The sequence below is a fragment of the Brachypodium distachyon genome, chromosome 1, assembly GCF_000005505.3.
Source record: "Brachypodium distachyon strain Bd21 chromosome 1, Brachypodium_distachyon_v3.0, whole genome shotgun sequence".
In the NCBI taxonomy this organism is placed as follows: Eukaryota; Viridiplantae; Streptophyta; class Magnoliopsida; order Poales; family Poaceae; genus Brachypodium; species Brachypodium distachyon.
Genome location: NC_016131.3, coordinates 53,644,097 through 53,661,241, shown reverse-complemented (window position 1 = coordinate 53,661,241; position 17,145 = coordinate 53,644,097). Strand labels below are relative to the sequence as shown.

The window sequence follows — 17,145 nt, the reverse complement described above, 5'->3', positions numbered from 1 at the left end:
TTTTGTCAGGGTTTTAGAGGCTGAAGGAGATGTCTGCGAACAGAGCACAGAGCAAACGAACCAGCTGTGGTGAGCTTGCAGGCAAACAAATTGATCTCAAAGGTTCAGCTCGAGAGGGGAGAACGCGTAGCAGTTGGGAGTTCTCTCCTGCATGCGGTGACCCGAGAGCCAACTCTACACGCATATAGTGTCTGCTAGCTGGTGTACACGACATGAGCACGCGCTACTCGCTGCTGCTGTGAGCAAGGAATGTTCTGTTCTTCTAGTTTTTGCTCTCCGCTCCTCAAGAACATGCAGCGAAGACTTCACGATGGCACTACCACCAAACATGGAAAAAGAAACAACAAGCTGTCACCCCCTAGACTAGACATGCACGAAATAACTACTCCATCAAGCTCTTAATTTGCACCGGCAGGCGGCAGCCACCCACGGCCTATATATATACTCATCCTTAATATTATCATCAATGGTTTGGATCCGAATCTGTCAAGTGTAACGTACATCACTCTTTTAATTTGATGCTGTCCAAATGAAAGAAACACATTACGGTTTTGCCTGTTCAGGAAAAGAATGCCACGGAGAGATAACAAAAGGAATCATATCTCCAGTTTTAAGGATGCAAATCTAAAGAGTTGCAATCTTTACAGCTAGCTGTTAATGCCTGATTTGTAACTTCTCGCTCGAGCCAGAATGTTCACTCAGTTCATCAAATGTAGCTTCCTTCAGCAAATCGACCCTATAGCACATCTACGTGTTCTCGTCCTTTTTTCCCCTTCTCTTTCTGAAACAGGTAGACTGGAAGTGGAAGATAATATGCCTGCCCGCAGAAAGTTAGAAAACATCAATCAGGTGCAAGGCGGCAGAGCGGCTCTTCAGCTAACAACACTCATGGTTCCCTTGTTCAATTTATCAGTATCATTTTTAGGCATAAAATCAAGCTCCAAAGAAATTGGGTTTTACAGGGTAGGCATGCCTTGATATAGTACTATGCTGCACTTCTTATCGAAAATGTCACTTCAAAGGAAATATTCGATTCAAAATACTTAGCCTTTTTTGTAAAGAAATTGAGACGAACCGTAAAATGAGAAACATCTGGTTAGACCAACGGGGTTATCATAATCCACTGCAATGCCCAACAGATCCTTACTATGGAATAGCTGCAAGCTTTTGAATTTGTGATACCTTATTGTTGAAAGTGCAAAGGCACCAAGGAATGCCATTCTAAATTTGGCAAAATGATTTACAGTTAATTTCACATCAAGAGATTTCCATTGCCATTAGTTCGAACTAACCTCACAAAAGTTTTAACCTGGCAGCTAGTAGCATATACACTAAATGTTACTCCTCCGTTCCATAATTCTTGTCTCAAATTTGCCCCAAAATGGATGTATCTATTCCTGAAAAGCGTCTAGATACATGTAATATTTCGACGGTAATTATGGGACGGAGGGAGTACATTCAAATTACAAGAGCTCCAACAGATTAAACCAACAAGCTCTTTGAAAAAGGATCACATGCCATGTCCTACCAGGCATCTTTTATTGGATTAGCAACAAAGTCATGCGGTTTCATGCTCAGTAATCAACATAATTATCTGATGAAGCACAATGCTTACTTGTGAGGATGTCATCTCGATCACGGCTCTCCAATGTAGGGGATGTGTTGAACAATCCATTGATCAGCTCCCACTAACCTCTTGTGGAACTCTTCAGGCATCATCGAACCGATGCATAACTGCTGCACTGACCTAAGGTACACAAAGCCTTCCGGCACAGATGTCAAACTTTTCAGACCCCATAACTCCAGCCGATGCAAGTTTTTCATGGAGCCATCCTCAACCTCAACCTCCTTGAGCTCATTCATGGAGCTCAAGTACAGGTGTTTGAGCTCGACGAACCAGCTGGCCTGGAATGTCAGTTTTTTCCCATTGTAGCACCGGTAAAGGTTAAGATGGCCTAGATTACGAAACATGTCAGCAAACAGAGCAAGTGGGTCTTCATTAAGTCCGGAATAGCAAAGCCTTAAGCTTCTCAGTTTGGGAAAGTGACAAAATATGGGAGGAATAGCTCCTTCATGCAGCCTGCCACTTATCATGAGCTTCTCCAGTTGTGGTAACGGTTTCAAGCCCACTAGATCAAGGATAGAACTTTCACGGTCTGCTGCAAGCACGGCCAAGGAATTTAGAGCTGCCATCTTGCTGATCGAAGCCCACAGATCTGCGTTGTGGGATCCTAGCACCTTCATGACACCAAGGCTTCTCATCCTAGTCAAGCATGCAAGGTTTTTAACTAGGAAGTTGTTGGCTTCTATACTTCTCAGAGTCTGCAAATATTCCAGGTGACTTATTTTCTTACTCGCTGACTTCCCAAACCGTCCAACGTCTATAAGGAGGTGCTGAAGCTTTGTTAGCATTGTGATGCTGCTTGGTAGCTCCAATACAGAACCACTCAGATACAATGTTTGGAGATTGCTAAGCTTCCCGATAAATCTCGGTATCTCCTGTAAATTTGCATGTCCCAAGTCTAGGTAGTGCAAGTTAAACAAATCAGACATAGCATCAGGCACTTTCTTAATATTGCAGTGTCTCAGACACAGTACCCTTAGCAATCGGAAGCATGGGTAACATTCTCTGAACCAAGACGGTGACACTTCTACTACAAACACAAAAATGGACCTGAGCTGTCCTGAGCTTTGCGCTGCTTGTGTTAAAGTACCATCCTTTTGTATGGAGATGCGACGACATCCATCGGAAATACCGCGTGAGTTAGGGCAGTCCCATGTAGTAGCAAATTTTTCCTTCTTGGATATGTTCAATGATATTTCTCTCACAAGGTCATGCATCTGGAACTTCTTCGGTCTTCCGTATTCGTTCCTTGCGACAACCTGGATCAGTGAACGGTTAGCAAGTTCCTTCAGGTAACATGAAGCAACATCTGTTAGGGTCGACTCAGGCCCTCTATCCTCAACAAGTCCTTCAGCTATCAACAATCTGATTAATCGCTTTCTTCCTATTTCATAATCTTCAGGGAACAGGCAACAGTAAAGAAAGCAATTCTTCAAGTAACCAGGGAGATCGTTGTAACTGAGATTCAGAATGCTAGCAACCCAGCTCAGCTCCGGGTTGTTATCCAACTGCCACCTAAGTTGGCTATAGAACAAGTCCCACTCATGCTCCTCTATTTCTTTGTAGGACAAGAGGCTCCCAATAGCAACAAGAGCGAGCGGCAAACCCTGGCACTTCTCCACAATTCTTTCAGCACAGGCCTTGAGATTGAGGGGGCAGCTTCGGTCTTCTAATCTCGAGAAAGCCTTTCGACAGAAAAGGGTCCATGCTTCTTCCTTGGGCAGAAGTCTAAGCTTCATTTCGCAATCCACATCCGCTAAAGATGCGACAGTTTCGATCCGAGTTGTGATAACTATTCGGCTCCCACTGTTGTTCTTAACAAATGCATTAGCTAGAAACTTCCAAGCATCCCTACTCCACAAATCATCTAACACAATCAGGTATCTCTTGTCATGTAGATATCTCTGAAGCAGTTGCACTAGATTCAGACAATCCATAGTGTCAAACCCCTCTGGAATGTTCACATTTTTTGGCATAAGCTGCAGTAGGATTCTTTTGAGGAGGTCTTTGACCCTGTAACTTTGAGAGACCGATATCCATGCACAGCAGGCAAACATTCTTTTAATCTCTTCCTTCTTGTAGATGCTACCAGCAAGAGTTGTCTTACCCAACCCTCCCATTCCACATATCGAGATTATACTATGACCTTTTTTATCGTCTGACAACCAGTCTGTTAGCTGCTTTAACTCTGTAACATTCCCCACAAAATCAACATCACCATTCAGACATGAATATTCAGACAGATGTTGGTGATTACCGGAATAGCTCGACGTATTGTCTATTCTGCCACTTGCAAATGAGACATCAAACCTATTCTTGGTTTCTGTAATCTTTTGAAGACGATCCTCTACTAATTTAGCCTGAGCTGCAAGCTTCCGCCATCTCTTAATTTCTGCTGCTTGGTTCAGAGCTTTCTTCAGGAAACTGTTTGTCCCTTCCATTTGTCCAACATGATAAGTGTACTCATCAACGACGTCCTCAGCTTCATGGGCTGCTTGCCTCACCTGTTCTATCCAGGCCTCCAGTACCTTATCATTGGACCTGCGAACATCTGCTTGACTTAGGAATGCTTGCATCATTGAAAAATCACTTTGAAGTAGCCTTATTCTACTGGTAACTTCTAGTAGGTCAGGTGCTTGCTTCTTGAAGTTAGAAGCAAGTGTTTTGATTCCCTCTGCTCCAAGTGCCAGGGTAATCTTTTGAAGAACCACTACGATTAAAGCTTCTGCCATATTCACCTTTTGAATCAGGCTAGAACTGTTCTTACTGGGACAACATTGGCAAGATAACCCTGCAAGTAAAGAGCGAAATTCAGACAAAAGTTTACGGGAGGATACACAGCTGGAGAGTATGGAAATACCAGCATCATTGATCTTTGAGAAAAACACAAAGTGAGACTCGAGCTACATTAAATCATTACAATATCGTGTCAAAAGTAGTCCCGTTACAAAGTTTCGTACAATGTATTTCAGTAGCGTTTACTTGAGAGAGATTCAGGTTTATCTGAAATTTGATTGTATTTATTTTTACGAAATGGGAAGCTTCATTATCCCCGACCTCTGCATCATAGATGCATGCTTCCCATTTCTAAAAAAAATACAATCAAATTTCATATAACTAGCCAAAAACAGACACTTAGGAGCTATACTTTGCATATTCAGTAATCATTTCTAAGCTGTACATGGAATCTACCACAGTGAGCAAAAGAGAATTATTGTGAACAAAAGCTCTGTATCTGGTGTCACTTGACACCAAGTCACTAAATAAGTTTTCTTGTACCAAGGAAAACCCAAGTGATCAAGCAAATGTTTAGACTATTAAACTGATCAAACCAAAACCATGACACTAACACTATCATTGAATACCTCAAGCTTTAGTTTAGTTTAGCATCCTTGTGGTTCTTGCTCTAGTTTTTTGTTTTCTTTTTCGTCGTTGTGTCTTGTAAATTTCAGCGCCATTTCAGCGCTCATCTAATAATGGTGTTTTTCCGAGACAATGAAAAACAGTCACTAGACCTGAGTGAATACTCTCTATTTTTTTCACCATTTCTGAAAAAAAATGCTCAACAATTTTGACATCCTCTTTTACCACATCAAGTCCCCCAAAATCAACAGCAGAGACAAGCAGCATCTGTTGAGGCACTTGCGCCATAGATGAAATTGAACCTATGTGCAAAGACTTTGAATCTGATTCCCCAATCCCCACAAACCAAGATCTACTACGCGTGAACAAAGGAAAAAAAAAGGATCCATCCATCCTGCTACTTGTCACACATTAGCCATTGCAGTTTTTCATCACCAAGTAACTCACAAAACCTAATTCTTTACCCAAGGGCATATCCAAAAAATAGATGGAAAATGCACCAGAACTGCATCGTAACAACCAGGAAGGGTAAACAAATGCAGGCATGGAAAATGGAGAACCGTGCATACTGCAGTTTGCGTTGCTTGTACCTCCTGAATCCTGATGATGATTGAGGCAGACGAGGCCGTCGCGGCGGCGGCGGCGGCGGCAGCAGCAGCTATGTGGGAGCTCGGAAGCTTGTGAACTAGCCCGAAGGACCCTATGACCCTATCAGCTCGGACGGATTGGGAAGTAGCCGCCAGCTCTGACTTCGGGAGCCGCCATTCTTGTGGTTGACACGCAACGGGGCATGTGGTATAGTGGACTTTGGTACAGTGCCATGACCACCCACCCAAGAAAATTTCAGCAAAAGCCTGCTTGGAACTTGTATAGTGCACTTTGGTACAATATCGTCGTGCCCGGGCAAGAAATAGTATCACAAGATCGTATACTTGTAGCTTACAGAAAAATAATACTCCCTCCGATCCTAAATTGTTGTTAAAATATTACATGTATCTAGACGTTTTTTAATAATAGATACATCCATATTTGGACAAATTTGAGACAAAAATTTAGAATCGGAGGGAGTACTTCGTACCTACAAGTTCCAAGTTGTGAAAAAAAATTCATATGCATTGTGTAAGTGCAAGTTTTGAATTTTAAATGCAGAATTGGTGAGAAATATTCATATGCGTTGTGTTTTCTCATGCGTTGTGTAAGAAATTGAGCATAAGACCCATGAAACCTTGTTAATTCGTTTATTATTAGAGAGTGTCTGTTTCCTCAGTCGTCTAAAAAATAGTTATTTTTCAGTCAACAATTGTATCCATCCAATCAAGATTTTCTTATCCACAATGCGCGACAGTCTTGGCTCCCGCGTCGCCCTCCTCTGGCGACACGGGGAAACCCTAACCGCCGGCCTTTGCTCCCCTCCCCTCCCTTCCTCCCCCACCTCGCCGCCGCCGGAGGGGTTGCCGGCGAAGCCGGTCAAGCCCAGGGATGGTGGCGGCGGGGCTGCATCCCCACCTCGCCTGGTTCTGCGGCCGGCTGCAGTGGTGCTTGGAGTAGCGGCGGGCGCGCGTGGCGGCAGGGTCCAGCGGCGAGGTGGTGCGGGCCGGCGTGCTGCGGGGCGGTGCGGCTTGGAGGCGCGGCCGTGCTTGCGGGCGGGCGCCGCGTGGAAGCGCCGGATCCAGCGATGGAGGCGCCAGATCCGGTGGGATCCTTGGGGGCGACACGCGACCGCCGTCCGTGGTGTGGCGGGCCCTTCTGGGCCTGTGGGCCTCGGCGGATGGCAGTGCGCTCGGGTGGCAGGGCGCTGCTGTGGGGTTGCTGAGGCGTGGAGGCCGCCGCCGGTGTAGCGGGCCCGTTTGGGGCCTGGCGGGCCACGGCCATGCCGCCCCTTTCTACTGAGGCCAGATCCGGGGTTGGGATGGCCAGATCCGGTGCGTGGGGCGGTTGCGGCGCCCTGGTCGGTGCCCGTGGTGGTTTTGGCGCGTGGCATTCGGTGAACTTCGCCGGGGCTCGCAATGTTGGAGTGGCCCCTGGTTCTGGCCTCTATTCGCTCCTTGCCGTGGCGGCGGCTGTGGCGGCTGCGGGTGAAAGCTTTGCATCGACGTTGTCGGTGCAAGCGACGGTGGCATCTGTGGACGTCATTTTCCTTCTTGAAGGCGTAGTTGTGCAGCTCCGCCACATCCCACCCTTCGCAAGTGAGGCGCCTCCGAGCGAAAGCTCTGTTTCGGTGGCCGGGTCGGGTAACGGCGACGTCCTCGGACGCCGTATCCTCCTTGGAGGCTTTGCCTTTGGAGCCCTCGTTTGGCGGCGGAGTTTGCTCACTACGGTGGGCTTGGTATGAGTCCTGGCCAGGGAGGGCGACTTCGTGCGGCACGGGTTTGCCGATGCGCGAGCCACTCCCATCGGGGCAACTTCTTCTGTCTTCGGTCGTCGAAGAAGCCCCGCTCTGCCTACCTTCTTCTGGCGCAAGGAGCCGTTCCCTGTTTGGCGTCGTTGGAGCGGAGGAGGTCTTCGTCTTTGCGGTGGCGGCTTGTTTATTCGGTTCTTGTGTATGCACTTTCGCACGGCTTTCCTTGAATAAGCCGTGCATTTGTATCGGTTTTCGGGACCAGTTTCCCTCATAAAAATGACCAATTCCGTTCTTCTAATCAAATCACGGGGATCGACCGTTGCGTCTTAAAAAAAAAAATTCTTATCCATCGGACCTAATTAATCTTACATGAATCTCAATAATTGAATCAAAAGGTTGTTATCATCAACTAAAAAATAGTTATGTTTCAGTCTCCTAAGAAATAACAAAACCTTTATTATTACTCTGGTCAGGAGTGAGAAACCCATAAACAGCGATTCTGTTCAGAGCCTTGCAGAGAAGACAAAGGTCTTAGTGAAGACACGAGTGACACGATGACTGAGGGAACATGCAGCTTGACAATCAGCTTAGCACTAACAGCATGCAAAGCAACAACAGTCAACAGGTGAGAGGCATGCAATGGTAGCTGGATTGGAAGGATTGTGTCACTTCCTACCTTTTACTAAGATTGTCTCTAGTGAGGAGTTTGTTATGTGACAAAAGCCACAAAAACACGTGAACTCTGGGTCGGGTGTGAATTTTCCACAGGGCAGGGATGTAGATTGGAGTAATCCCCCTATTATTGATGACAGCATACAAGGATTGATGTTTTATAGACACCAGAACTATGTAGCTTCCAAATAATGTGATCAGGGCATTCAGTATAGACCACACTACAGATGATCTGAACTAGCTCCTCCAACTGTGACATCATTAGCTGAAACCCAATACTTAACTCATCAGCAGGGATATTTTTATCGACAAATGTCAGCATATAATTTAAAGTGTTTCTAATTGATTAAAAGGTCCTCTGTTACTACAAAAAGGGTGTAAATTAAGCTTACTCTATGTCATATATCAAGTAGTTAATCAACACCCAATTATTAACCGATGAACTATTAGTGAAACCCAACACTTTTTTTAATATATATATATATATATATATATATATATATATATATATATATATATATATATGTGGAAATTACAAAGTACTCCCGGGAGATAAAAACAACATACAAACGAACAGGTTACAGGGGGAGATACCAAAGAACACAAAGGGAGAGGGAGAGGAGACCTACTCAGGGGACAGAAGCAAGGGAGACAAGCCAAGCCCTTACGACCTCTTTAGCCCCAGAACTAAACCGACAACTCTGAGAATTGAGAGAAATACGGAGCTTGGCCAGCCAAGCATCTACAGAGGGAGTGCAATTGTTGAAGATCCTATCATTTCTAATTTTCCAAATTTCCTAGACAGCCAAAAGAAACACCTCTCTGTGGATTGAAACAGGGATGCAAGCTCTGATCTTGTGAACCCGTTCCTGGATAGAGGAACAAGTACCCAGCTGAGACCATCTGATCCCCAACCAAAGCCAGCAGCTATTGCTGAAGGAGCAAGCGAAGAAGATATGGCTGCTAGTTTCCCGACAGTTGGAAGAGCAGAGAGAGCAGATGAGAATCCCATCCCTATTACAGTTCCTTCGGTCCATCATGTCTCTAGTATTCAGGCAGTCACAGGAGAGCAGCCAAGTGAAACCCTTGATCTTGGGGACACATTTATTCTTCCAAAGCCAGGAAGAGCACCGATCAGACAGCATCCAAGGGAAGCAGTGTTGATAGTAAAGCTTCGTGGAGAAGGAACCATTGCCCCAACAAGAGATCCAAGCATCATTGTCTTGCGAAACCAGCGTGAGGTTGTCAAGCAGCGTCCTAATCGACTGAACTTCATGAAAAGCCAAGGCAGACAGAGGAAGATTGAAAAGGTCATAGTGATCATCGGCCGAAGCGAAATTCTTGAGGGTGATCTCCTTGTCGATGGCGAACGAGAAGGCTCTAGGGAATTGCTCACAGAGAGGGAGGCCATCCCAAGCGTCAAGCCAGAAGGCAAGAGTCGATCCATTATCAGGTAAGCCCCTGGCCACATCCTTGAAGTCAGGAAGAAGCCTCACCAGGTCCCTCCACCAAAATGAGCCCACAAAATCATCAGGGGAAGGGGTGTAATCCACGTAGTAAGATTTCCAAATTAATCTGACCCAGGGCGTATCAGCCTTATTGAAGAATTTGTGCAGAAATTTGATCATTTGAGCCTCATTAAACACAAAGAGGTCCAGCACACCCAACCCCCCTCTAGATTTGGGTAAACAAACACGATCTCAGGAAGCCAGTGCTTTACATTTGCCCGTAATCTCAGATTTGTTCCAGAGAGCGATCCTTCTCCTTTTGTCCACAGCCTCTTTGCACCCATCCTGAACTTTGAACACACTTAACGCGAAAGCCAGGAGGGAGGAAAAAACTGACTTGACCACTTGCAGGCGTCCCCCAAAAGACAGAAATGAGGCACAGGACGCCAGACGCCAATCAATTTTGTCAATGATTGGCATAAGATCATGCATTTTGGGCCTAGAAGTGCCAACAGGCAGCCCAAGGTAAGTGAAAGGAAATGAACCAACTGCACAACCTAGCCTGTTGGCTAAAACTTCAGTTCTGTGTTCTGAAAGATTGATGGGAATAAGGCAAGACTTGGTAAAATTGACACGCAGCCCAGTAGCTTGGTAGAACAAGTCAAGAAGAGACTTAAGGCATATAAGTTGCAAACTGGAAGCTTGCATGATGATCAAAGTGTCATCAGCGTACTGAACAATAGGGAACTGGGAACCGCCATTGGGGATGGGAAGACCCAAAAGATGAAGATGAAATGCCCGATTAATGATCAGTTGAAGGAGGTCCGCAGCCAAAACAAACAGAAGCGGAGACAAAGGATCGCCCTGATGCACCCCACGCAGGCAGTTGAACTGTTTGCCCGGCACCCCATTGAGCAGGACAGCCGAAGAGTCAGAAGCAAGCAAATTGTCAATCCAGCCCAGCCAAGTATCATCGAAACCCATGTGCTGAAGAATGGAATGGATGGCAGAGTGCTCAATCAAATCGAAGGCCTTTTCAAAGTCAAGTTTAATAACAACAATCTATCTTCTAGATTGCTTACATTGATGGATATATTCCAAACTCCAAGCCAAGCAGTCTTGAATAGATCGACTTCTGAGGAAACCATATTGATTGGCGTGGACAAGCTCTAGGATAATCCGTTGCAAACGCAGCGACATCAGCTTCGTGATAAGCTTAAGGCAGGAGTTCAGCAATGAGATAGACCGGAAGTCATTGACCGATTCCGGAGAGAGCATCTTGGGGATCAAAGTGATAAAAGAATTATGAGTAAAATACACCACTAGTCCATGAACTCGGCAAAAATGAACACTTTAGTCCACGAACTCGGAAAACGCACACTTAAACCCGTAAACTGGGACTATTGTGTCACTTTAGTCCAAAAACGATTCCGTGAGGCTTAAACATGCCACGTGGCCGCCACGTCGGTTTCGGCCAGGACCACGGGCTGCTATTCGATTTTCTCAGGATTTTTTTTTTTTGCAAAATCACCATGCCCGAGCGCCCGTGAGGGACAAGGCGGCCGCGCCCAGACGGGGATTCTGGGGCCCTGAGAACCACGCCGTTGATGCCGCTGCCTCGTCTAAGGTCGCTATCAAGCCCACGGTGCTCAATTTTGACGAGAGGACGGCGGTGAAGGTGTCGCCAAAACCGACGTGGCGCCCACGTGGCGTGTTTAAGCCTCACCCAATCGTTTTTGGACTAAAGTGACATAGTTGTCCCAGTTTTGGGGTTTAAGTGTGCGATTTTCGAGTTCGTGAGCTAAAGTGTTCCTTTTTGCCGAGTTCATGAACTAGTAGCGTATTTTACTCAAGAATTATTAAGGCACCTAAGGCTGATGTTGTTGTTGAAGAAATCATTGCAGAGTTCATACACATCCCCTTTGATGATAGGCCAGCACGTCTTGAAAAAAACGTCCATTGAATCCATCCGGGCCCAGCGCACGATCAGATGGCAGGTGCAAAACCATATTTTCAATCTCAGCAGGCGTGAAGGGGGATGAAAGCAAATCGAGCCCATAAGACGAGGGATGAGATCCACCAGCTCAGGAAACCCAACACTTGCTCATTAGATGGTCGAACAACAGCCTGCTAATCATGAATGCCCCTTTCCTCTTCTTTTTCCCCATCTTCATGGTTCCCTTCGCCCTGGTCAGATGTGTCCACCAACTATTTTTTTGTACCATGATTATTCAATCTCCTTCCATTTTCATTGTACCATGCATTTAAACCTCCATGTGCATTGCTACATACAATTTCTCCTTCCATACAAAAAGGCAAAAAAAAAGAAAAAACCCACCAAATCCTTCCGCTTCCGACAATCATTCACCATATGTTAACAGGCCCCCTAGTTTGAAGTAAACAACATGTTGAACCGAAATTGTCAATGCTCTCAGTCAAGTTGCGCGATCGGAAAAAATGGTCAATTCCTCGATAAAGGAAAAATTAACATCTAAAAAGTCTTCAATTCTAAAGAGTTAGACGAAAGCCAACAATAACTTAAACCAGTACTAATTACAGTCGCTGAAAACAGTAGAGCCAGACTTGTCGAATCAGAATTACTGCTGAACAAAAAACAAAACCATAATCTAACACTGCAGCACAGCAGGACATGACACACAAAAGTGCCGAAAATTCTACCAAAGCTAGATGAACTCGCCCGGCGCGCCTTTGGATCTAATTCCTGGTGGCACCAGCTTCTCCATGGAGAAATTAAGGTCATTCAACACTAGCAAAAAGAACACAGGCACAAAAAGAGATGTCATATAGGCGATCATACAACTCCTAACTTGTACGATCAAACAAACTTAAAAAAATATACAAAAAGAAGCATGGGTCTAAGCAGAAAATATGTGTGAGTTACCTGATGATCAAATCGCAATAACTCTCATCCACATATAGTATGAAAAATAGCATAATCATTTAGCTTTCCCTTTTGTTGTAGAAAAAATATATTGTACTCCTAGGAGAAGTCCAAATTATCTACAGGATGGAATATTCATAACCAGATCATTTAACCCCAGATGTGCTTTCAGTTGTCGTTGTGCCAATAACATGGATTTTAAAAGTTAATTGAATCTGTAAAACCTGGGTTGAAAGTCCACCTAACAACACCAATTAGAAAACTAGGCATGCAACTCCACTCAATTTTCGAAAGCAGTTGGGGGTTTAATAGTGAATTTAATTACCCAACTGGGACCTTACCGAGGGCATGCAGATAGATACTATTGTAAGGACTAAGCATTTGAAGATCAACAGCTAATTGATTGTTTATTATGAAAATAAGGCAGCAATTGATCGTAATCTAAACTGGTGACATAAAACAGTCGAAAGTTGATCGTAAAGAAAAAGAGAGTCAAAGACAATGGACTAACTGTGAGCAATAGATTTAACCAATGACGAAACTTTCTTTTCACCTTCCAAAGAAGCCATCCATGCTTACTATATTCCTTTTTAGTATCACTCCTTTATTCCTGCACAACAAGAACCTATTAAGAGAGAATATTCAGTGCTACCAAGGCATGGTGCCATGCTTCGGAGCAATCCACACCGCTCGTTTTGAGTCCAATGGGTAGATGAGCCGTTTATGATGATCTCAGGCAGCGTCACGAGGCCTTGAGTGCGGCACATCGTCTCCTGGGCTAGATACTATCTCCATGCCACTTCTCCGTTCCGGACCAGCCTTCATCAGTTAACATGTTCGGATGCTGCTGCACAAGGTCCGATTTGATATCCTGTCTCTTTACTTTCCAAAACTATTACCAATTTCAAGCAGGAGACATGTCCCGCAACAAATCAATTCGATTTCCATGGCACGCATAACTTCGTAACCTCTGCAACATGCTAATAACAGCAGCATACTTCAGTTAATCGACGGATCTCTGTTTTCATCGGCAGCAGCAAAACTGGTACAAGCCCACAAACAAGCTTGGGTATGGGCTGTAGAACAATAGTACCCAAGAGCTCCATCTATTTCCAATGTACTCACTGTAAGCTACTCAACTCTGAACATTTTTCACTTCAGAGTGTATGCCTGGATTTTTCAGTACTATGTTTAGGAAAATCTGCTTCAATAAATGATAAAGGAACTAACATCTCTCAGTGTAGATGCTAGATTCCTAAATCAATTCCATGGAGGCTTGCAGAATATGAAAAAAGTATGTGCTTTGGCTATACCAGAAATGCAAAATCTGCCCCGCAGCTTAAAGGAGCCATAATTATTTCGGGAGATATAATGCAGATACAACCACTAACTTTGTCCAACGAAATGAAGTCCAGGTATCACCCTCACTAAATTAAGATTCTTGCAAGACTAATGGAGGAACAGAGAACCAATCAGATAGCTGTTAACTACTCCAAGTCTCCAACTCAGCACTATTTTTTGTAGCCTGTCCCAATTTTGAACCAAAATTTCACCTCTGCACCATAGTTCCATTTTTTATTAGGATATTCTGTGATTTATTCAATTCAATATTAACCCAGTACACTGAAATTTTTACCACAACTAACATACTTCCACTTCCAAAATCCAACTGTATGATTCAACAGGCTCCTGAATTACTACGTTGGCAGATCTCTTTCAGGCCACAGTCTCGAACAATTCATGTGGAAAATGGCAATGAAACTAAACCACAAGAGGTTCATTTTCAGAAGGCATATGTCAGTTTCATGGGAATTGAAAAGTATGAAAGAATCTACTACGAGAACAAAAATGAAAATCTGACAAAGATTTTCAGGCCACAGTCTCGGACAATTCAACAAGAAACAATACAAACTGACCATCATGTCTTACATATAGTTCAGGCAGTACCAATTGACCATTATGTCTTACTAAAGGATTCCCGGCAGGAAACAATGATAAATATATTGAGTCATTGACAGCGGTTACATAAGCCTTTTTCCCATCGGAAAAAGAAAACATACCAGCATTGACCATGATGACTTTCTTCCTAATTAAACAGGCCAACTGAAAACAAAATACTGAAAGCACCCACTTTGAACCCAGCCAACAATGCCAGGTTCATGTTGAGGGATGTCCCCACACCCTCATGGCGGTGACAGTCTTCATGCCGCATCATCTGCACAAGAGAAGATGCAATTCGTAAAGCTTATAACCATCCGATAGCTCTACATTTGCACCTATGAGATATGAAAATCGAAACATTGACATGATTCCTAGTCACATCTAGCCAATTTCAGGACTTATCCATTAAAAGATGGAAACCAAAACATTTCTGTAAACAAAGTTTAACCAAATAAAACATAGCTAGGTAGGAGCAACAAGGTGCATATAAGATTGAAGAAACTTACCCACTTCAGTACCTAGAGTACAGAAGCTTGTGTAGGGCATGACAGGATGTTTGACAGCCGTGCTAGATAACTTCTGGACTCGATCTGACTTGAGCTCAATTGTGAACAATCCCACGTCTGTGCTTATGAAAATAACAGCAACGCCATCCGCAGAGCCAACCACATTTGGGTTAGTCGTGAGGCCACGAATAGGGAGCAGAGTCTCAAGGTCAATGACTCTGTCTTTTTTCCACGCAATAGCTTCGTTAAGTCCGACCGGCCTGAACCATAGGTGTACCTGGGACTCTTGCACGACGGCAAGCCCCAGCTTGCCCTGCATGCCATCTTCCGCCGTCATGAGGGCACCAAGCCCCTTGTACCCAGATGGCGTGTTGATCACCCCTAGTTGCTGGTTGGCCGTGTCGTACCCCATGATTTTGGTTCCCAATGGAATGTAGAGTATGTTTTCCACAAGAACGCTGCGCCCCGGTGAGAAATCGGCGGCGGAATCTGGGTGCTCGATGGAGGCCACGGCCCTCCCCCAGACATAACAACCCTCGGACTCGGACGAGTAGACATGGGCATAGCTCACTCCTTTGTCCTTTCCCACGAGAACCACAATGAAGGGACCGCCGCTGCGGCTGCGGTGGTTGCAGCCGGCCGTGGCGCAGAGCACCGCATAATGGTTCTGAGAGTATAACAAGGGCACGGGCACGTGGCGGCAGTCCGTGGTGATGGGATCCCAGACGACCATGGCGCGGTACCTAAGATCATAGAAGAGCACACGGCCGTGGTGGGCGTCGATCAGGGACCAACCGAGGCGTGGGTTACTGGGCAGGCGGAAGGCTGTGGTGGGGACGAAGCGGACGGGACAGACTTCTTCGAGTTCCTCCAATTCGAGCTCCGGCGACTCCTCGTAGAAGAAGCCCTGGGGCGTGCGGTCGAAGTCTATGTAGCGGAGGCTGAAGGCTGTGGTGGGGACGAAGCGGACGGTGCAGACTTCTTCGATTTCCTCCGATTCGAGCTCCAGCGATTCCTTGTAGAAGAAGCCCAGCATGGGGGGCGTGCGGTGGAAGTCGATGTAGCGGAGGCGGAAGGCGGCGCTGGAGAGGACGCGGCGCCACTGCTTGCTGACGCAGGAGGCGCGGACGAGGCATTCCGGCCGGTCGGGCCGGATGCGGAGGAAGACCTCGAGGATGAGCTCGTCGTACAGCTTCGGCGGCGGCGGCGCGTGGCGACTGTGGCAAGGGCTCATCGCGCTGGATCGTCGGGGTTTGGGTTCTGGATCGGGGTTTGGGAACGAAGCAAATGGTACGAGGAAGACGAGAGACTGCGGGGACCCAGTTAAGACGTGACGGCTCTTCCTTCCTGAGCGGACAGCGGTTTCTAGACCAGGCAATTTTCTTGAATTTTTCTTTGTTGATTTGGCACAAATTATTATTAGATGAGAACAAATTTGGATTTTATATCTTAAGATACTATATTTTGCTAGCGAAAAAAAACCCTGAGCCTTTCATCTCCAGATCGCACACCGCATTTTCCGTCGGATCAGAAGGTTACGTAACCGTTGCTAGCCACGTGACGGGAATACAGACTGCGTCCACCACATTTTCAGCCGTTTTAAATGTTTTAAATGGTTACGTAACCGTTTCTCTGATTTTTGCCAGCTAGGTGATAGAAAGACAGACTACGCCCACCGCATTTTCCGCCATCTTAATGGTTACGTAACCGTTTCTTTGAGTTTTGCCAGCTAGATGACGGGAAGACAGGCTGCGCCCACCGCATTTTCCGTCGTCTTAAATGGTTACGTAACCGTTTCTCAGACTTTCACCAGCTAGGTGACGGGAAGACGGACTGCAAATTGTACCGTCGTGCTTCTTTTTCTTCCTGACCATTTTTATGGTACTTAAAATAAATATAGACCATCAATTTGTCTTGATAAAAGAACAATTTAAACCAGTATTTCAATACAAGTCTCGTGAAATACCATTCCAAAACCCATAAAATACCTGGATGATAGCTTCTTTGACTCTTCTCTCCTTCAATGGTCCAAACCTTTTTTTATGGCCAAAAGCCAGCCCAGTTCCATTTTCATTGAAAACGAAACACAACAGTCATCCAAGGAAGGTCCAGGATTTCACACCCCTAATGGGATACAAAGTAGAAAAAGACAGACTGAGTCATTTCTCAGCAAACATCCAACATCTTCAGAGTATTTTTTTTGAGGACAACGGTCGATCACCATGATCGATTAGAAGAAAAGAGTTAGCCCTGTTTATGAGGAAAACCGGCCCCAAAAACCGATACAAATGCACGGCTTATTCAAGGAAAGCCGTGCCGGAAACCTTGACAAAGAGCAAACACAAAAA

General features: G+C 45.3%; 2 protein-coding genes across 3 annotated transcripts; both read right to left on the bottom strand.

Annotated features, from left to right (window-relative positions):
- Positions 1-438: 438 nt before the first annotated feature.
- On the bottom strand, positions 439-5,782 carry LOC100824832 (disease resistance protein RPM1). Of its 2 annotated transcripts, none has more exons than XM_024455727.1 (3): positions 5,557-5,782; positions 1,616-4,415; positions 439-817 (listed from the first exon to the last, which is right to left on the bottom strand). In XM_024455727.1, exon 2 carries the CDS (start codon positions 4,354-4,356, stop codon positions 1,636-1,638), a length of 2,721 nt encoding a protein of 906 aa, XP_024311495.1. In that variant the 5' UTR covers positions 4,357-4,415; positions 5,557-5,782; the 3' UTR covers positions 439-817; positions 1,616-1,635. The 2 variants fall into 2 exon arrangements, with proteins under 2 accessions (XP_024311495.1, XP_003557454.1); XM_003557406.4 differs by having other exon boundaries at positions 5,578-5,782.
- An 8,434-nt stretch (positions 5,783-14,216) lies between these two features.
- Positions 14,217-16,103, bottom strand: LOC100824524. The gene is made up of 2 exons (XM_003557405.3): positions 14,798-16,103; positions 14,217-14,565 (listed from the first exon to the last, which is right to left on the bottom strand). Exons 1-2 carry the CDS (start codon positions 16,029-16,031, stop codon positions 14,552-14,554), a joined length of 1,248 nt encoding a protein of 415 aa, XP_003557453.2. The 5' UTR covers positions 16,032-16,103; the 3' UTR covers positions 14,217-14,551.
- Positions 16,104-17,145: the final 1,042 nt, after the last annotated feature.